Here is a 23,375-nt window from a genome sequence, read left to right on the forward strand (position 1 = left end):
GGCTTGTGTGGCAACGGTTAGTTCATTTAGTAATCGATGATACGTTGATTTTCCGTAGAGAGTTTGTCGAACTTTCCATACATTCAATTAGACTTGAGAAATAGTTAATCCATGAATGTTTGCATGATTAATCGATGAACATATTCATAAATAGCCTAACTGTCTCTAAATTGACGAAGGTAATCTCGTGTTCATTCTCTCTTTTTCTCAATCTATCTTACTTTTTGCATTTTTAATTTCCCACATTTAGTTTTCCTATCAAACCAAACAACCAAAACCTCCCATTTTTATTGCTTTCTATAGACTAATTTAGCTTAGAGAGATTGTATATTAGACTCCTTGTGGTTTGTGAAGGATTTGAATCCTTAGTGGAAGCAAGTATATAATTATATTTTAAAAAAGTTGTCATAATCCTTTCCTTTTTCTTAAAAAAAACAATGGATAATTTGATTACTCCCTAATTTTAAACACTAAATTAAACCATTTTTTCTAAAATTTTGTGATAACACTCTTTTGGTTAAATTTCTTCAAGAAAAATGAAAGAAGAGAAAAAGATGAGAGGAGATTAACAAACAAAGAAAAGAAAAGAAAATGGAGATGAAATACCTATAAAAAATTGGAGGTTTAATTTAGCTATTTATAGACAAAATTTAAATTTCGAATCCTATTTTATTTTGAACCAAATTATATTTAGATTTCAAATCTAATTTGATTTTATATTCAATCAAATTATATTGATCACGTGATGACGCTATAAAAATTGAGGGTAGTTACAAAAATTGATTAAAAAAATACAATGCTCATGTTACTTTGAAATCAATAAACAATTTAAATAACTTGTTTAATCCGTATTAATTACATTACCTAATATATCATAATAATCATCTACTAAAAAGGTATTTAATCAAAAGTTTTTATTTTTATTTTTTATTTATTATTATTATTTTTTTATTTTTTTTTACCATAAACCCCCCTTTAGATAGTATAGAAGTATATAGATATTTTTTTAGATAAAATGAAATTTTCTTTTCTGAAATTTCTTTTAACGTGAATTATTATTATTATTTTTTTAGTGATAAAATGAGTTTGTCTGAAAATGATATTCATTTAACGTGAATGGTAGGTTTTTTTTTTATATAAAATGGATTTTTTTTTGAAGAAAAATCTATTATCATTTAACGTGAATGCCAAAAAGTAAAGGAAAAAAACTTTATTTAATGATTTAATATGAAATTATCTAAGATATTTATATAATTATCCATTAAAAAGACGAGAAAATCAAAAGTTTCTTCTCATTAACCCATTTTAGATAGTATAGATAAAGAAATTATAAGTTTGGATCTAAGTTTTAGAGTTTATATGATAAAATTCTTTTGTTTTAAAAAAAATAATGAGTGGAAAATTGAACGTCCGACCATTTAATCGAAGAATATAATATAACATAATCAGTTGAGAATATAAAGTGGTGTGTTTTAATACAAACTCATTTTATTAACTTTTCTTCCTATTATATTTATCTTTGGTAGATTATAAATTGAGGCTTTAAATTTATAAGGTTGTGTAAATAATATTTTAAAATGAGTTATGGTTATTCAATAATTAATAAATTCTAATTTTAAATAAAATTAAGGCATTTATTTCTACTTTTAATTGCATTTAGGAATAGTTTGTAATTGTAGTAGTTACTAAAATAATTGGACAGTTGTAAATATAGTCATCAGACCTAAAGTATTAGTAAATATAGCACAATTTATATTCAACTCTTGGATTCTATCAGTGATAAACTATATTGATGGTAAGAATTTATTAGTAGTAGAGTCTATCATTGATAAGAGTTTATCAACGATAAAGTTTATCATTAATAGATTTTTTTATATTTGCTATTCTTAAAAAATATTGCTATATACTTAATTATTAGCCCTAAAAATGTCATTTATTATTGTATCTTTTAGTTATAGTACTCTTTCTCATGGGAAGTCTCCTAAGACACTCGTCCCACGATTCTATCCCTCACCATGGCACAAAGCGTTCGTCATAGAGTGGCTCACTTGGATCATGCACCATGTCATGGTCTAGGGGTGTTAGAGAGCCAACACCACCATGTCTTATGTCACGGAATAGAATTTCAGGGTGTGACACCTTCCCTATAGAACATTTTAAGGCATAATTTGGCTTCATCCTTCAAAAGTTTCAAGGAGTCAATTGCTAGTGTGGTGATAGCATTTGAACTATGATTACAAATTTTGGTATGCTTGCATCTCTCACTCAGATGCACTTAACTCTATAGCTACTCATCCAAACATCTGATGAAACTCTAATTTTTAGGGAAATCACCTATAGAAGAATGAGTGAATCAAATGGGGACAACGGACAATAAACAACAATAGAGGTAATAGGGCGAGTAGGGAAAAATTAAAAAACAGGAAGACGCGAATAAAATCGAGAGAGAGGCATTGTTAAGTGAACGACTGTATGTAACAAGTGGTACTATTAGACAAATACTTTTATATTGTTTAGTGGACGACTGTAACAATTAAGTTAGTTTATCCCCTATATTTGAAGTTGTGATTAATAAATCTCAAATTTGTAAAAAGTGTTAGATATGTTAGAGATTTGGTGTTATTTATATTTTTTAAGATTATTGTGGTTGTTGTCCCATGAGATGTTTGTCTTTTTGTTGCTTGGTTTATCGTACAAGATATTTCTACTATTGCGACTCCTATATGAATATATTTTCCTTGTTTGGAAAATTTGTGTGTCTATTATGCAAGGATTCTTTCCTTCTCATAGTTCGGCTGGTTGGTCTTTGGTCGTTTATCTTTCCATGCCAAGGATATATAAGGTCACTTTGAGGAGATTTAGGGTTACACCTTTGAAGATCTTGAGTCATTTTGTGAGTTTGTTCAAAGTGGTATTTTTCATGATTGTGAAACTTCTACTCATGTTGATCTTGAGGTGGTCTCTATATCATATTGAAACATTCTACTACCTCTTGAGAAGGGATTTTCATACTTATGGGGAACCTAAGTATTCCAAGTGAAGTGGTATTCATTTGATGATGGAAAGATAGAAGTTCTTGTTGAGAGGGAATCTCACACTTAAGGGAAGTCTAAGTTATTCACTAAGTTAGGCATTCGTGTGTCACTGTAATAGCAATTTATTTACAAATAAGTATAACGTTGTAATTGTTTGATTTTATATTAATAAAATTATGTTTCTTAGGTACACTACCCCAGACAATGTAGGTGACATTTGCACCGAATTGGGTTGTCAAACCTGAGTGTTTTGTCTTTTAGTATTTTTATTTGTGCTTTATTAAATTTCCCTAGGATTGTCGTAACATTGTGTGTCAAATAATCTCTCTCTCAATCTCATAAGTCCATGAATCAAATAAAAGATAATATATTTTTTCAAAGATATTTAATATCCTTTGATAAATGTTTATCCTTTTTTAATGATGTTTAATAATCTTTACACTTTATAGCAAAATGTTCCAAAAGTACAAAACACTTTTGGAACTTTTTGCTATAAAATGTAGATATGTTTTGAATTTTTCTATTTATAAGAATTTCTCTTAATAAAAAGTAGATACTTTTCATATATTTTTTCAACACCTTTGATAAATATATGTCTTCTTAAATGATTTTTAATGTAAAAAGTTATATATATTTTTTAAAAGTTTTTCCGTTACCTCCCATAAATATCTATATTTTTTGAACATTTTTTATAACCTCCGATAAAAGATTATTGAAATAGGTCGACTTTCATGTATGCCAACCTTTCAATTTTATATTTAATACATCGTTCTTAATTATTATTTTTTCTTTAAAAAAAAAGGTTGAATACAAGTTAATAAAATTGAAGGACATAAAACAAAACCATAAACTTCAAACACGAAATACATATAATAACGGAATTATTTCTTTGTTTGTAGAAGAGAAATAAGAAGTATTTGAACACGTTTGGAATCCAGAACTGAGTTTGGAAGGAGATGAAGAAGACGAAAGAAAAACAAATGGCAAAGGAGCTAGTTAACGTGGAAGCAACATGGAAACCTCCATAGCCATTAAAAGCCACCAAATTCAAGCTTCAAACTTCCACGTCTCATCCATGCATTGCTCTCTCACTCCTTCAAATACTCACCCTTTCAACCACAACGTTTCTCCCCCACCCTCCTTCTTAACATTATACTCAAACCCATATAATATAATGACTACAAATCCAGTTATGTCCATCCTCCTCCTCTCCCTTTTCCTCTTCGTCGTCGCTACCGCCGCCTCTGACCACCACTTCGACGATGAGAACCAACGCCCCTGGTTGCAGAGGTGCCGTCAACAGGTTCTCTCACTACCCACTTTCGGGCTCTGTTTTAAATGGTTTTGAATTTTTTTATTGTGTTGTTGAAGAGGAGTAGAATGCACATGCATGAACCCATGGACCTATGTTTTGTACGTGTTTTAGTTTATGGGTTTCAATCTTCTTTCACTTTTGTTTCATGGTCCATTTTTCTTTTAAACAGATAACTATTGTAATTCCCATCTTTTCAGAAATTAATTATTTTGTTCATTCTGAAAATCTTGCATAAAATTACATCTCACTGTTATTCAAGATCCACAGGATAATTATTTAGTGTTTTTTTTTTAATTTTAATTTATTTTTTAAAATTAAGTTTATTTTCTCTCAATTTTTACAAATTTTTTACCCCGATTTTCATAAATCTTTAGTGAAAGCGTTTAATTTTTAACCAAATTTTTAAAAAATAAAAATTTTTGAATATTATTTCTTATAGTTTTCAAAAATTGGTTTGGTTTATAGAAATATCAGTAAAAATTAAATAACAAAACAAAAATTTTAAAATAGAATGAGTGTTTAATTATAAGTTTAATTCTAAAAACTAAAAATAAAAAAAAATATATTATCAAACTGAGTTTTGAAAATTATAGATGTATAGGTAAGAATTTGTGAACCTTTGTGTGGATTTTTTCTAAACCTAAATGAACAAATAGAAAATTCCAAATTTCATAGTACAAATAAACATTCATAGTTTCAAATCTCGAAAATTAAAAATCTCGATAATTCTTAAAAATATTATTTTAAAATTTAACAAAGAATTCAAATAGGGAGAACCAAAATAAAATCTAAAAGCATATTATTCACACTAATGTTTTATGACAATCAAAGATAACACCTACCATGTCATTAAAAATGAGGCAGGTTCGGGGTGAACGGCTCCGACACTGCGAGCAGTTGTTGACACGGCCCCGCCGCTACCGGCAGCTATTAGCAGCGGAGGAAGAGGAAGATGCAGTGGAGCATCTCGAGGAATGTTGCCAGCAACTGAGAGGGATGGACGACGCGTGCCGGTGCGAGGGGCTTCGACGGATCGTGCAGCGCCGCAGGCAGCAAGGGCGGCTGCAGGGGATCGACATGGGCCAAATGCTGGAAAGAGCCACTAACTTGCCGTCGGTCTGCCGGATCAGCCGACGCCGCTGTGACCTCCGATCGACCACCACTCCATGGTAGATTACAACAAAATAGAATGGTAGAATGAGAGAAAAAAGAGAGAGAGCCCATTGAGGTTGAACCATCTAAAAATGAAGTAATAATCAATAAAATATGACGGCTCCCCGACTTTGTGGGAGATCTGTAATAATGTTTAAAACAAACATCACTTAGTTTCTTTTATTTTTTTTTTTCCTTTTACCTTTTTATTTTTTTGGTTTAATTTTCTTATTTTGGGTTTTTGTTTTGTTTGCGTGTTGAATCAAAAATAAATCTTAATCTTTCTACTTGGAATAATTAACTTTGAACTTTGATTATTTACTTTACTTCATCTAATTTTGTTTTACCATTCATCATTTTATTAATTTAATTTAATGTGAAGTAATTTCCCATTGATACATATACAATATTTTATTTTTTTATCCTTTTAAATAGGATAATTGTTTTAAATGAAAAAACGGTTAGAAATATTTTTAAGTATAGCAAAGTGTCAAGCTATCAATATCTATCAATTATCCATTAACATTTTGTTATACTGGTAAATAAAAACGGTTTATTTTTATATATTTGAAAACAATCATTCTAAAAATTGAAGCTTAAATTACTAGTTTGAAGTTTATGTTTAATTTATTTTTTCTTTGAAAAAATGTTTAATAAAATTCTAAATTTGAATTTTTCTATTTAATAGATCAGTAACTTTTATTTTTGTTTCAAATATATTTTAAAATTTTTTATGTTTATTTAGTCTCAAAATTTTCAAATTCAATAATAGGTCTCACTTAATTTTTATTGTTGTTTTCAATAAATATTTAAAAATTTTACAAATATTTAAAATTAATTAATCTATGAGATATAAATTTTTGTTTTATGTTTAAATAGAACTCTAATCTATAAAATTTAGAAACTAAATTTGAAGTTTAAAAAGTTAAAAACTTTTTAACTTTTTAAAGAAAACGAAGAAAGCTTTGCTTTAACTAACAAATTTTTCTTTCTTTTTTAAAATATATTTTCTCTTTTTACTTATAATGAGATAGAGATCCATAAAGATATATATCTATGCATTATTCAACTAGCAACAAGAATCCAAACAAACAAGTTTCAAAACAAAACCCAAAAAACCAAACTATTAATTTTATTTGAACATTGATTTGGTCCCTTTTTCAAAAAACTTACCAATTCAATATGATTCTTTTTAGCTTCAAAATCAGAAAATCAAACTAAATGTCACTCTCAATTTTCATTTTATTTCTTAGAAAAAATATGATGTATTGTTCAATAATTTAATTTAAAATGTATTTTTGATTAAAGAATCTAAATCCTATATAAGCAAAGAATTAAAATCATACATTCTTAATTTCTAGTTTAAAATTGAAAAAAAAATACATGAGATTATCAGCACAAATATAATATAAAGACAAGTTCACTTATTTTTAGTATAAAAAAAATACATCTCTTGGTCGTATACCTATTCCCTATCTAATTTATTTTTACCATCAACATGTTTCATGGAGTTGAAGACACATTTCTAATATGAACGAACAGACTAAGATGATCAATGTAATACTAAAAACTTTCACAAACTCGAAAAATATGAGATTAATAATTGAGAGAGAGAAAAGTAAAGAAAATAATATAAAAGAGCCCAATGCAAATTACATTATAGTGATATCATATAATATAACTGTGGTGTTGGTTTAAATATGTATGTTAAAAGTTAAAAACCACCATGAAGACGAAAAACCAAATACAAAATAGAATCATCGAGGATGTTATAATGTGCTAAAGTTTGATGATCTTCGAGGGTCTTTCCAGCATAAATCAGCTTCTGAGACTCAATAGGCATGATCTTATGGGATTTGATTGTAGCCTTTACAGCCGCAATCGTATCCATTGATCCAACGTCTATAGAAATTCTACTCTTTCCATCTAACATATTCACAAAGATCAGCATCTGCATTATCCATTAAAAAACACAAGCAAAACTCCAACAATTCACAATTATCTTCTTTAATTTAAATCATCATCAAAACTTAAATGGGTTTACCTTCAAATATAGTGATGATACCAAACTTTGATTTAAATGAAGTAGCTTTGATTGATTGGTTGTTTGCCTTGAAAAATAATGATATGAGAACATATATTTATGGATGGTAAACATTATGATATATGGTTGCTTCCTAGCTAGTTGAGTATTTGCATTAATGTTTTTTTATGAAGATAACGATGAGTCTTTCTTTTAAAATGACCAAATGTTTCAAACGAATTTGTACATGCATGCACTTTGATTCCTCTTTTCAACTCTTTGGAAAAATAAATTGTTTGGTGTTAATTAAGACTAGAGTCTATTGATTAATTAATCAAGGAAAATTATTGTCTTTTGGTTTGCAATGGTTCTAGATCTTAAAATTATTGTCATCAATTACTTCTTTTTTAATATTTTTTCTTTATGTTTTGGAATTAGTTTCTATTTAACTGATAAGGTTTAAAATATTACAAATTTGTTCATTACCTGTTGAATTTTATTTCAAATTATTCTCTAAGTTTCAATATATTACAATTTTACTTTTACTATATGTGTTTTGTTTCAATATTAACACTTTTAACTTTGATTTTTCACTAGATACTCACTTTTAATCTTTAACATTTATATCTATTAATTGATTTTAAATAATTATAAAGTAAAATTTTAATTCTATCTTTAACATTTATATCTATTAATTGATTTTAAATAATTATAAAGTAAAATTTTAATTCTACTTTTAATAGTAATGAAAAATAGAGAAATTTTGATTAATTATAATTCTTTTAATTCTTATAAATTAATTAAATATAAATTACCATTAAAGACGAAAAGTGATTAGTGAAAAAGTGGGGTTAAAGAGTAAATCTTAAGACCCATGAACTAAATTGAAAAAAAAAAAAAAACTCAAATGTAAAGGTAAAATTATAACATTATGTAACTTAAGGATTAAAAGTGTAACATTTTGAAATTTAAACTAGTTTGAAACTAGCCCCAAGACTAGAGACTAAAAAAGTATTTTTCCATCTTTTAAAAAAATTAATCGTAACTTAAAGTAAATTAGAGTATGTTTGTTAACGTACTTGTATCTTATTTTCTATTATCATTTCTTCCTTTTAAGAAATAGACTTATTCGATAATCTATCATTGTTCTTGTTTCAAAAATTTGAAAAACGTTTTCAAAATCTCTTTATTTGTTCCGTTTTTATATTACTATTTTAGGAACACATGCAATTATATATAGAAAGGAAGAAGCCTAATTATTGCCTACATATATGCATGATACATAAATTAAGGCCTAAATATCTCAACACCCTCCCACTCAACGTGATAGAAATAACTTGAGTTTGTGAGTGGATAAATTGAAGCAACTGGATGATAGAAATTAAAGAAGTAATTCTGAATCAAAACACGATAGGTCTGTGAAGCGAAACCCATGAAGAACTAGAACATAGAGAACTAGGTTGAAAACAGGAACTTACGAACTTCTAGGTTGGAAAAAGAGACCTTCATAAAGATCTAAAACAAAATCCACAAATTTCAGAGCCGAAAATAGAGATCTGCGTAAAGATTAGAAAATAAAAGATAAAAGGAAATAGAGACTCTAGAAAATAAAAAAAATTGATCGAAACTGAAAAAGAATCAAATAAGAACCAAACTGAACCAAACTTAGTGACTAAATTAAATTAATTTGGCTGATTGAACTGAACCAAATTGAGAGAACTGAGCCGGTCTATGATGATCGAACCAGACCAGAATGACTAAACCAGACTGGTTGAACCGAACTGATGGAGTGAAATGAATCAAGAGTATTTATGAAACCACAGCTTTGATGGGGTAGATGGATATGGTTGAGTGACAGACGAGATTGGGCAACCTTAGGGAATGGGGTTCTGAATCAGATTGGGGATTAGAAATTAGGGATTCGAGGGTCGAGTTCAAGATTAGGGATTGAGGGTCGAATTCTAGACCGAGAATCGAGGATCGAGTTCTGGACCTATTGGGATTGGTATCCTAATTCTCCCGGAGTCCCGTTGTTTGTAATTATACACATTGTTTTATGAATAAAATAATTGTTATTTCATTCTGGCATTTACTCATATCCAATAAACAAAGCTCCATGGTTATCTTATGTAAACTTAAGCATGTATATGTGATATAAAAGTAGATCATGCCATAAGTGATAATCTAGATAGGTCTGTAGTATAAGGATTAAGGTGGGATACCTGATCCTTGTGACACTACTGATACGACCCGCTTTGTAGAGGTTTACAAGTATTGTAAACTGCTACAGATGGTAGATTCTGACCATTCATGTGAAGACATGCGAGCGGGGGTGTCCTATACAAAGAGTTTGTATAAGACCGAACCACGAGATGACTAGACTCTATATATAACGCCGTTGATACTGGAGACTTACATCTCACCTAAATAACCATAGGTGACACGACTTCAATCCTGAGTATTTTGTGAACTCTTGCCATTGAGGGTGGTTCTTTTATTAGTATGGGTGAGAGTGGCCAGATTGCCAACTCAACATGCCTACCTATTTGAGGACTTGTCTGATCTGGGAGTTGGGAACTTAATACACAAGATGGAATTCACTCATTCCCCGAAGCAAGGGTAAGTAGATAGATTGCTCCCTTAAGAGCTGATTTCGGGACTTAAACATAGTGGTCACAACTTCTCTTTGGAAGAGAGGACTCAATCACAGTAGGACTATGACTTATGTTCATTAGAGGATTTAGAGGTACTTAAAGAGTTAGATGTAACTATAGGGGCATAACGGTTATTGGCCGAGCTGTACTTATTGTCGCACTATTGATTGGTTAAGAGTGCCTGGTAGTTAATAGATGGTGGATCCCGTGACTAAAGAGTTTAGTCAGTTATTCACATACCGTGGGAGCTTTGAGCTACAGGTCTATAAGGTTCCTTTGATAGCTTAATGAATTCAAATTGAGGATCAGTTCTTGGTGTTGATTTGAAATGTTCAAATTGACAAGAGGTAATTCGATTATATATGATATGTTCAGTATGGTGTATGAGATAAGCTTAAATCCCATTTTTCATGGAGCAAATTCCACCTTCTTCATCCTTGGGTCCGGTCCTGTGGTGTCTTTTAGCCAGGCAACACAACTTTCATATCTTCCCATCAAGCAACCTATTCTGCCTCCCATCACTCAATCGGATGTGTTCTCAACCTCCCATCTTCTTCTATCTGATCACTAATCACACCAACGGTAAGCATTAATATTCGATCAACCTCAAATTTGGAACCTGAATCCCTCAACCTATCGAACCCCAAACCTCCAATCTGCCCATTCCATCATTGATTTAAAAACTACAAACCTCATTGATTGATTCATCAAGTTATTCGTAATATTGCCCTTTCTCTTTCAGTCAAGTTAAATAGTCCCAACTATCTTTTATGGCAAAATCAACGTCTCTATGTTGTGGGTACTCACGGCCTAGATGGTTTCATAAACAGAACCATTCGTTGCCCCTCCTTGGTTTACCATCATTAGCCCAATCTGGAATATCTATCTCTATTTGGCAACAACTCAACGGTATAGTAATGTCGTCGATATATTCCTCTCTCGCTGAGGAGAAAATGGCCAAGATCATCTTTATCACCTCTGCAACTGAAGTGTGGGTCTTTTCATAAGTCTTGCTCCTCCTCTTCTTCTAACGCGTTCTTAGTCTCAAATCTGAGATTGAATTGATCAAGAAGGATGGTATGTTTATTTGTTAGTATTTTGGTAAGACCAATATGTTAGATATATTTAAATAATAATATGTGTAATTAAAGTATGGGCTATATATGTGGATTAATAATTTATTACATTGGGTTATCTTATTAAATTGGACCTATGTGATCTAATTAATTAAGGTCCTAGATTCGTAATTGAATATGGACTGAATGGGAAAATTTCACAAAATGACCCAAACCCAAAAACTTTTCTACCAATGATCTCTTCCTAAAAACTTTTCTATCACTGATATTTTGTCCATGCGAAATTCCAAAATTACCCCCAATTTTTAAAAAGCCTTCAGACCGCACCACATTTCTTCTTCCTTCAACGATTTCTTCAGCTCTTCATTCAATGTGCATTCAATACACCACCAACATTCCACCAAAACATTTATTCCCAACTAATATTCTTCCAAAAGCATTGAAGAGAATGAAATGTCACTCTCATTGTTCACTTTCTGTCATCGAACTCCCCACGAAATTCTCTCATTGTTCTCTCATAGCTTTCTCCCAGAGTTTTAGCTCAACATCTTCGTTGATCGCTTTCATCGTCAGATTCAGTCCACATTTCTTCTTCCTTTAACGATTTCTTCAGCCTTTCATTCAATGTACGATTTCTTATCCCAGATCGTTTTCATAATAAGTGTCGTTTAGTATTAAATTACAGTATGATCATTTATCCATTACTATGCGATCGTTTATATATTACTATGCGATCGTGTATAAATTACTGCACGATTGCTCATAAATTATAAACGATCATAAAGTAAATTATAAACGATCATGTAATAATATATACACAATCGTTCATTACAATATAAGTGTCATTTAGCATTAAATTACAATATGATTGTTTATACATTACTATGCGATCGTTTATACATTATTATGTGATCGTTTATACATTTCTATGTGATCGTTTACTACATGATCATATAGTAAATTATAAACGATCGTGTAGTAATTTATGCACAATCGTTCAATACAATATAAGTGTTGTTTAGCATTAAATTACAATAAGATCGTTTATACATTACCATGTGATTGTTTATACATTACTATGTAATCGTTTATACATTACTATGCAATCGTTTACTACACGATCGTATAGTAAATTATAAACGATCGTATAGTAATTTATACATGATCGCATGGTAATTTATACATGATCTCATAGTAATGTATAAACGATCATTCACTTATCAATGATTTGTTTATCCCATTGTAGATCAATGCCACTACTTCGCATCTTTGTACAATTTGACGGGGACTGGGATAAGTCCGGAAGAAATTATGTTGGTGGTCATATGAAAGGTCTGAAAGTTAAAAATGATATAACAGCCAGTGAATTAGTGAGTATGATGCACCAACGATTGAATATTGATATGGATATGTTTGATATACACATAAAATATTGCTACAATCTATTGATCCTGGCTCCCCCAATTGACATAGTCGACAATGAAGATCTTAGCTAATTTTTAGAAGGCAGTGATGTATCCCGGATGTCGTTATTTTTATCAGTTACACCTTGTGAAAGTCATAGTGTACACGTGGACAATATGTACCAGCATTGCAATCTAACCAATCGACCTAATCCAATTTATACCATGTCTTCACTTGATGTTCATATTGAGCCATGTAACATGGGGGATGACCGAAGTGAAGTTTGGTTTGGTCAGAACAGTGTACCCAGATGTACTTCATAATTTGATTCTAAACATGGATGTGGAAAATCTTCAGGACTACAAACTTCTCCAACACCTAACATCCATTTTCCAACCCCACCTGCTCCTGTTCCACTAGTTGTGATACCTTCGGTTCTAATGCATTCCACCGTTCCAACCGAACCATTTGTTGATATACCCAAACCATCAGAGGGCCCATCATATGATGACCTCATTATAATACCTCATGGCTGTCTGAATGATGAGGAAATAAAGGTCGGTCAAATTTTCTTTTTGAAATATGACTTGTCAGTTAAATTTTTGATGCTTTCAACAAGAAAAAACTTTGACTACCGTGTAAAAAAGTCAACAAAGAGCTTGTTAACTATCCAGTGTTCGGTGGAGGAATGCAAGTGAAGGGTCTGTGCAAAAAAAAAAAAAAAAATGAAAGAAAGTGATTCCTCCAAAGTGACAAAATATCCCACCAGCATACATGTTCTCTTGAAATGAGAACTGGTAATCATCGACAAGAAAAAAGTTAGGTTATTGAACATTTAATCAAGTTCAAATACGAACAAGTTGGTCAAACCTACCACCCAAGGGATAATTGAGGACGTCCGACGGGATTATGGAGTGGACATAAGTTACGGACGGGCCTATCGTGCTAGATAGTACGGATTAGTGTATGCACGAGGGTCGCTAGAAGGATCATATGCTATTGTTAGGAAATATGGCGAGGCATTTAAGCTTGTAAATCTAGGTACAATATTTGAGGTTGTAGTAGAGGACGGACAATACTTTAAGTATGTCTTCATGGCACTTGGTTCGTGTATCAGGGGTTTTCTAAACTGCATTCGCCCAGTAATCATTGTTGATGGGACCTATTTGCATGAGAAATACAAAGGTATGTTGCTAATAACAACATGTATCAATGGCAATAATGACATATAACCAATCACCTTCAGTATTGTAGATGGTGAGAATGATGCATCATGGACTTGGTTCATGACTCATTTAAAGGCTTCGATAGGAGACGTTCCTAATTTAGTGATTATATCAGATCGTCACATCTTAATTGCAAAGGCTGTTGCAAATATATTCCCTGATGCATTTCATGCCCTATGTATATACCATATTCAGAACAATTTGGTTGATAAATTCAAGAATAAAGACATAATCTCACACTTCTACCTAGCGGCGAAAGCTTATAGAATGTCTGACTTTTAGATGTATTGGGCTAAGCTCCATCAATATCTTGGTGTGATGGTCTATCTTGAGGAGGATGGATTACAACGGTGGGCAAGGGATTATCAAGTCCATTGTAAGTATGACAAGATGATGACAAATATAGTAGAATGCCTCAATGGAGTATTGAAAGATGCTTAGAGCTACCACACAAAGCTATTAGAGCATATCCATGAGTGGCTACAAGGTTGGTTCTATATCCAACGTACACATGCAATGGCATGCACACACATTATAACTGATTACGCAATATGTATTCTTAAGGAATCAGAATTGATGTCTAAAGCATATCGTGTTTTCCTGGTGGATATGCATATAATTAATATGGACGATGGATATTTGGGGGAATTGGTTGATCTTCGTTCATGGACATGTACGTGTATGGAGTTTAATTGCCTTGAGATCCCGTGCTCTCATACAATAATTGCAGTGACCCTGAGAAACATTAATGTTCAAACATTATGTGCAAAATAGTTTACAGTTGAGTGTGTGCTTGTTGCTTACGTCAAACCAATCTTCCTAGTCAGACACAATCAATGGGTTTGAAGACCATATGTTGGAGATTTTGAACCAATTCTACCACCACAAAAGGTAGCAAGTGTAGGTCGACATTAAACCATTAGGATACCTTCAATTGGAGAGGAGGCAAGATAAATACACAGGTGTACACGATGTGCTCAGAGAGGACATGACTGGAAAACGTGCAGACAAACATTGATAACACTTGGCACTGGCCCATCTAGACTAAACAATATGTAATTTTCGCTTCGTTTTTTCTGTACAACACCAATTATTTTGTACAAATTTATACTGTACAATATGTAATTTTAGCACCAATTATACTTTACAATATGTAATTTTAGCAAAAATTTATCTAAACGATCGCTAAGTTATTTATTTTCTTAGTTAAATGTACAACACCAATTGTATTCTATAAATTTAACACAAATTTATCTAAACAATCACATAACCAAAACTAAACGATTGCATAACAAAAGCTAAACGATCACATAACAAAAACTAAACGATCATATAACAAAACCTAAATGATCGTATAACAAAAACTAAATGATGGCATAACAGATATCTAAACGATCGCATAACAGATATCTAAACAATTGTGTAAAAAAAAAAAAACTAAACGATCACATAAACATATATCTAAACGATCGTGTAACAGTTAGCCAAATGATCACATAACAAAATCTAAATGATTGCATAACAAAACCTAAACGATCGTATAACAAAAACTAAACGATCGCATAACAGATATCTAAATGATTGTATAACAAAACCTAAACAATCGCGTAATAGTTAGACAACCAATCACATAATAGATATCTAAACGATCACGTAACAGTTAGCTAAACGATCGCATAACAGATGTCTAAATGATCGATTAGTATTCTATATACGATCGCTTAGTAATCTCTATCCGATCGCTTAGTATTCTATATACGATCGCTTAGTAATCTCTATCCGATCGCTTAGTAATATCTAAATGCATGCTTAATATTCTCTAAACGCTCGCTTAGTATTCTCTCAACGATCAGGAAATGAACGAAATAGAGTGAGACCCTATCGTTGTAAAGTACTCATAGAGACGCACGTTCACCAAACGTCTGAATATTTTTTAAAAACTGGGGGTAATTTGGAATTTCGCATGGGCAAGAGGTCGGAAAATTTGACAAAATGACCCGAGACCCAAAAACTTTTCTACCAATGACCTATTCTTAAAATTTTTTTTACCACTGATCTTTTGCGCATGCAAAATTCCAAATTACCCCCAGTTTTTAAAAAGTCTTCAGACCGTTTGGTGAATGCATGTCTCTACTAATACTTTACAATGATAGGGTCTTCCTCAATTTCGTTCATTTCCTGATCATTGAGAGAATACTAAGCGAGTGTTTAGAGAATATTAAGCAAGCATTTAGATATTACTAAGCGTTCGGATAGCGTTTACTAGTATAAAAAGAGACTATGATCCTCAATTTACCAAAACAACAAGCATTCAGCCTTTCTTGAATCTTATATAGAGAGATCCCATTAAAGGCATTCCGAGTTTTGGTTGAGAAAGACTATAGTCATATCAAAACCATCGTTATCTTGCAGCTATCGTCAATCTCAATATAATTCGGTATGCTATTTATTCTTGCTAATTTGGGATGAATGATCTTAGGAATTATCTATTCAATATAGATATAAAGTAATTAGGCTATCAAGTGGTATCAAATTATGAATTTCATGTTGAATTGTTAGTTTACTTTCATTTTCATTGGTATTATGATTCAATTTTGGTTTTCATTAAAGAATTAAAGATTATTTGAAGAAAAAAATTTGGCCGAAACTCTCGTGTGCATAATGTTCACATAGACGGTGACGTACAGTCAGGGTAAAACCCATTTTGATTACCAGATGTGCTCTCAGTGGGTTTCGTTACTTGCGGTGCAAATCTCGTCGGCTGTGCATTCATGGGTTCTGGTTACTGATGACATCAGCTGTAGCCCTTTTTTTTTTCCTTTGTTAATTGCTTGTCACCTACCATGGTGGTTATTTGGTTGAAGATGGGTACTGGTCAACTGCAAATTTCTTAAAGAATAATTTTACTAAATTTCTTGAGAGTGGTTTACTTGGTTCTTGATTTTGATAATTGAGTGAATTTAAAATCAAGATTTCTAATTGATAATTTTGTAATTTAAATCTCGATTTTAATCGATAATTTTGTGAATTTGGTTTTAATTTGTGAGAAAATAGTACCGATTTAAGCTTTTGTTGATTTAAGTTAAATTTGATTAATCATGTTGTGGATTCAAGATTAATTGTTTAAGTTGTGGTTTTAATTTAATTTTTATTGATATTTTGGTGAATTTAAATTTAAATTTGATTGATAATGTGGTACATTTAAATTTAAATTTGATTGATATTTTGGTAAATTTAAATTTAAATTTGATTAATGATATTTGGTTATATTCACATGTTTATGTTGTTTTAATTGTATTATGTGTATGCAATTATTTGGTGAATTTTGGTAAAGACTATTTGATATTATTTTTTCATTGTTTTTGTACAATAATATTGTTATATTATTGTGTCTTATATTTTAAATTAAATTGGTCAAAATAATATGTTACCAAAGTAGCCTCTATTATCTAAATTCGTTTAAATCTAATCTAGATAATGGATTTATGTAAATAATTATCGGCCCAAAGGAAGATAATTATTTGACCAAATTGTGGGTATGGATATGTGACAATTATAAGAATTGCTCATGTAAGAAATAGTCTGTCCAAAAAAAGGCTTGACAGAGTTTATTGCCAATACTTTGATTACTGCATTGAGAGTAACATTTATAGGCTGTATTTTTTGTCCAAAGGCTCAATGTTGTGCTAGGCATCTTGTTATAGGAGCCCACCACATATGTGAAATTATTTTGTTATATTCGATTTGTAAGAATATGTTTTGTTGTTTTTTGTTTTAGTTGGTCTTACTCAAATATTTGGAAATCTGAATTTAATCCCTAAGTTGAATGGATTGAACTTTTAGATTTGAAAGGAAAGCCTAGAGAAACTTCTCGGGTGTGTGGATTTGGACCTTCATTGAGGATCGATAAACCTACTTCTATCTAGAAACAACCAAATACGACTAATATAGAGAAATGGGACAGTCAAATCGCATGTGTCTAATGATTATTGGACACTACATTCCGGAGTCTTTTCGAGGTTCTATCACGGAAAGTGAAAATGCCAATAAGTTCCTTGCTCAAATTGAGAAATATTTTGTTAAAAAGGAAAAAAGGGGAAGTAAGTAGTCTTTTGACTTCTTTAACTAACATGAGGTATAAAGGCAATGGGAACATAAGGGAGTACATTATGGAAATGTCCAATCTCACAGGTAAATTAAAGGCACTTGATATTAACATAAATGAAAATGTACTCGTACATCTGGTACTTTTCTCTCTTCTTGCACAATTCACTCAGTTTAAAAGAAGCTATAATACTCAAAAGGATAAATGAAGTATTAATGAGCTTATCTCACCATGTGTGCAAGAAGAAGATAGGAGTAAGAGAGAAATGATAGAAAATGCTCATTTGGCAACTGACTCTTGTGATAAGAAGAAAAGAGAATCTACGCTTGCTGCAGAATGGACATTTTAGCAGAATAAGAGCAAGAAATAGGATAATAAAAATGCCTATTTTTCTGCAAAAAGAAAGGTAACTTCAAGAAAGATTATCCCAAGTAGGCCAAGTGACATGTAAAAAAGGGTAAACTTCTTACTTTGATTTGTTCTGAAGTTAATTTAGCTTCTATACATACAGATACTTGTGGTGGGTAGATTTTGGTGCTACTACTCACATAAGTATATCAATGCAGGGTTGCCTATGGAGCCGGCCGCCAAGTGATGCTGAAGGATTCATCTATGTAGACAATGGCAAAGCAGTTCTAATTGAAGCTATTGGGAATTTTAGATTATATTTAAAAACGGGGTGTTATTTGGATTTGAATGAGACTTTTGTTGTACCATCATTTAGATGAAATTTAGTTCTATTTCAAGTTTGGACAAATTTGGTTTTTCTTGTTCTTTTGGAAATAATAAAGTTAGTTTTTTTCAAGATTCCAAGCTTATTGGTACCAATTCTTTAATTAATAATCTATATATGCTTGATTCCTTTGCTTCATTTAACAAGATTCTATTATCTAATTTATGTTGTACAAAGTGTAAATTAAATGAGAATTTCGCTATGTTATGACACAAGCATTTAGGTCACATCTCTAAACAGAGAATTCAGAGACTTGTATTAGATGGAATCTTTAATTCCTTTCATTTAAGTAACTCGAAGTTTGTGTGGAATGTATTAAGGGAAAAAAGACAAACATAAGAAAATTAGGTGCCAATAGATGCTCAGACATCTTAGAACTAATACATACAGATATTTGTGGTCAATTCCCTATGGCTTCTTAGAATGGACAACAATATTTTATTACGTTCATAGACGACTATTCAATATATGAGTACCTATATTTAATTGATAAGAAGTCTCAATTTTTAGACGTTTTCAAGTCTTTCAAAGTTGAATTTGAACTTCACCTAGGAAAGAAAATTAAGACTCTCAAATTTGATTGTGTGGTGAATACTACGGTAGATATGATGGATCAGGTGAACAACATCTAGGCCCTTTGCCAAATACCTAGAGGAATGTAGAATCGTCCCACAATACACTATGTCGAGCAAACCTAGCATGAATAGTGTAGCGAAAAGGTGAAATAGAAAACTTAAGGATATGGTAAGAAGTATGATTAGTCATTCTTCTCTACTAGAATCCCTCTTGGGTAAGGCACTAAAGACTGCAATATATATCCTTAATAAGTTACCTAGTAAAGCAGTAGCTAAAACCCTTTATGAGTTGTGGATAGGAAAGAAGCTTAGCATTAGGCATCTTTACATCTGGAGTTGTCCAGCTGAGGCTAGGCCTTACAGTCCTAATGAAAGAAAATTGGACTCAAGAACTATTAACTGCTATTTTGTTGGGTATTATGAACGCTCTCGGGGTTTCAAGTATTATGATCCCACTTCTAGATCATTGTTTGAGATGGAAAATGCTAGATTGCTTGAGGATGTTGAGTTTGGGGGGGGTGGAGGATAACATAAGGAAAGTCGTTTTTGAAAAGGAATTAGTTTCTTTTCTTTATGTGGTTATCAATGATGTTCAAGCTCCAATTCTGGACTTCGTTATTAAACCAATTATAGAACAAGACAACATGGAAGTCCCCGTTATTGAACCTGAAGTTCAAACTTAACAACCTTAAGAAGTGCCACTAAGGAGATCTACTAGAGAGAGAAGAAGTGCAATTCCAGATGATTATATTGTGTTTCTTCAAGAACATCAGGATGATGTGGGCGTAATGGAAAATGATCCAATCAACTTCAAACAATTTCTACAAAGTTCTAACTCTCAGATGCTATGAAGAGGAAATAAAATCCATGAAAGACAATGAAATTTGGGTATTTTTCAAATTGTCATCAGAAGTGAAACACATAGGTTGTAAATGGATATTTAAAACAAAAATGGATTCACATGGCAATATCGAGAGATATAAGGCTCGTCTTGTTGTAAAGGGTTTTACTTAAAAGGAAGACATTAATTACAAAGGAACTTTCTCTTCAGTTTCATCGAAAGACTCTTTTAGGGTAATCATGGCACTAGTAGCTCATTTTGATTTAGAGCTATACCATATGGATGAAACTGTGTTTCTCAATGGGAACATTGATGAGACGTTTTATATGGTACAACCAGAAAACTTTTTATCTGGTAATTCAAAGTCTACGATGTGTAAATTGAAGAAATCTATCTATAGTCTCAAGCTAGACTCTCGTCAATGGTATCACAAATTTCATGAAGTGATAACTTCCTTTGGTTTTGAGGTGAATATAGTGGAAGATTGTGTATATTATAATTTTAGTGGGAGTAAATCAATCTTTCTGGGTTATATGTTGATGACATACTCATAGCAAGTAATGATGTAGGTTTATTGTATGACACTAAGAGATTTCTCAAAAAGAATTTTGATGAAGGATCTTGGTGATCATTTTTTTGTATTGAGAATTGAATACCGCGAGATCATTCTCAAGGTATTTTGAGATTGTCACAAAAGAACTACATTGAAATTTTTTTGAGTAGATTTGGCATGAAATATTGTGCATCAGGAGATACCTCGGTCACTATAGGTGATAAATTTCATTTAGGTCAATGCCCCAAGACCACATTCGAGACTAAGAAGATGCAGAAGGTTCCCTATGCATCAGCTATTGGAAGTCTAATGTACGCTTAAGTATGTACGTGTCTAGATATTGTGTTCATACTTGGAATGTTAGGAAGATATTTGAGCAACCCAGGGATGGATCATTTGAAAGCAGCCAAACGGGTTATGAGGTATTTACATAGAACAAAAGACTATATGCTCACTTATCGGAGATCAGAAGTTTTGGAGATCATTGGGTTTTCTGATTCCAATTATGTTGGATGCCAAGAAACTTTGCGATCCACTTCAGGCTATATCTTCATATTGGCTGGAGGAGCTATATCCTTGAAAAGTGTTAAGCAAACATTTATGGCTTCTTCTACAATGGCTGCGAAGTTTATAACATGTTATGAGGTGTCAAATCATGGAATATGGTTGCGAAATTTTGTCACTAGGCTATGGATAGTGGTTGGCATAGAAAGACTACTAAAATTATTTTATGACAATAAGTCGGTAGTGATTTATTCCAACAACAATATAAGTAATACAAAGTCAAAACATGTAGATGTGAAGTTTCTGGTTATTAAATAAAGAGTTCAGAATGGTCAAATATCGATAGAACACATAGAAACAAACTCTATGGTGGTAGATTCATTGACTAAAGGTTTTCGACCTAAAGTTTTTCATGAGCATGCTGCTCATATGGGTGTTAGTCACTAGTTTAATTCTATGGTTTAGTGGAAGTTTGTTATGAAGGATGTTGTTAGACCTTATTTTATTTATTTTTTATATAGAACAAAGTTGATGGTTTATATTTTATTATCTGAACTTGTTTATCATGTATACGGTTTAGCATAAAGTTTTTTTAGGATGATCTCACTAAGGAATTTGGACCAGTTGGAAACAGACATGATCTAGATCACTTTGCATGTAGTTTTCATGCTATCCATCCATATTTGATCTATGTCATTGAATATATCGGAATTGGTGATCAAGGAAGATTTAGTAACAAGGGTAGTGAGGAAAGCTACCTTGATTTCGTGCTAATACAAGAGATGAATCAGATTGAACTAAAGGGGAATTCTATTATTGAAATAACTTGTTTATGCGTGCTTAAGGTTTATGAGATTTAATTATATCAAGTACACAAACATAACCCAAGTGAGAGATTGTTAGATATATTTAAATAATAGTATGTTTAATTAAAATATAGGCTATGTGTGTGGATTAATAATTTATCATATTGGGTTATTTTATTAGATTGGAGCATATTACGTGATCTAATTAATTAAGGCCTTAGATTCCTAATTGAGTATGGACTTAATTGGTAGAAGTCCATTTCTAGTTAATTAAGGTTTTATGGGAATCCTAATTGAACTAATATAAAAAGAGATCTTAGGGCTATGGTCCCAAATGTACCAAAACAATAAGAACTCAGTTTTTCTTGAATCTCATCTAGATAGAGATCCCACTAAGAGTATACAGAGTTTTGGTTGAGGAAGTTATAGTCATATCAAAGTCATCATTATCTTGAAGCTATCATAAATCACAATAGAATTCGATATGTTATTTATTCTTGCCTAGGGATTATCTATTCAATATAGATATAAAGTAATTAGGCTAACACAAAGAGGTAGTTGATAAGTTGGCCACCGTTGGTGAACCCATATCCTTAGAGGATCATATATCTTATATTTTGGAGGGTCTTGGCCCTGAATATAATGCATTTGTTACTTTTGTTTAGTATTGTGTTGAACTTCCAATTATTGAAGATGTTAGAACCAAAAGCTATGATTATCGTTTGGAGAAACAAAACTCTGTCGAGCAGCTTTATAATGTGCAAGCCAACTTTGCAAACTTGCAATTTAGAGCCAAGCACATATTGAGATTTGTTTACTAAATTATTTCCATAATCTTAAGGTTTATATTATTGATTTTAAATAGATTTTACATAATGGATAGTTTTCTTGATTGAAATATTTGATCCCTTAATTATGGAAAAAGTCCATAATTGGAGTTTAGTATTACTCTATATATTTGTACAAAATTACTTATTATTATTTTCAGTGAATAAAATCAAAGAAAGCTTTGCTCTAGTATCTTTCATATTGGTATCAGTGCCCCTAAAGCCTAAAAGGGTAATTGGTCAAATAAAATGAAATTGAGATCTAATGAAGAATGGTGAACCCAAAAGAGACATCATCTTGAGGGGACATGTTGAGAGTCCCACATCAGAAAATTTAAAGCACTTCACACTCATAATAAGCTAGAGGCTACTTCTCCTATTGCCAATTAGTTTTGATATGGAACCCCATGTTATCTAGGTTAGTATCAGAGTCAACATTCTTTAGTTTCGATGTTCTTTGAAAATACGAGTGGAAAAGATGATGTTCCTATTGGGGTTCAATTTGAAGATGTTTTAAACATAGGAATCGTCCTTAATGAATCAAAT

The 23,375-nt window shown here is 31.6% G+C and overlaps 2 protein-coding genes across 2 annotated transcripts in view; one reads left to right on the plus strand and one right to left on the minus strand.

Annotated features, from left to right (window-relative positions):
- The first annotated feature begins 4,110 nt into the window (after positions 1–4,110).
- LOC150032464 (2S seed storage albumin protein-like) lies at positions 4,111–5,775 on the plus strand. Its single transcript, XM_090306623.1, has 2 exons — positions 4,111–4,338; positions 5,215–5,775. Exons 1-2 carry the CDS (start codon positions 4,111–4,113, stop codon positions 5,521–5,523), a joined length of 537 nt encoding a protein of 178 aa, XP_090162749.1. The 3' UTR covers positions 5,524–5,775.
- A 1,441-nt stretch (positions 5,776–7,216) lies between these two features.
- LOC120090527 (polyubiquitin-like) overlaps positions 7,217–23,375 on the minus strand; it is a 55,209-nt gene continuing 39,050 nt past the window's right edge. The window contains exon 4 of the mRNA XM_090306733.1: positions 7,217–7,453. Coding sequence (XP_090162859.1) covers positions 7,217–7,453 — 237 coding nt within the window. The remainder of the gene's footprint in view (positions 7,454–23,375) is intronic.

This window comes from Benincasa hispida, chromosome 11 (assembly GCF_027475165.1).
Source record: "Benincasa hispida cultivar pf3 chromosome 11, pf3_genome.v1.1, whole genome shotgun sequence".
Classification (NCBI taxonomy): Eukaryota; Viridiplantae; Streptophyta; class Magnoliopsida; order Cucurbitales; family Cucurbitaceae; genus Benincasa; species Benincasa hispida.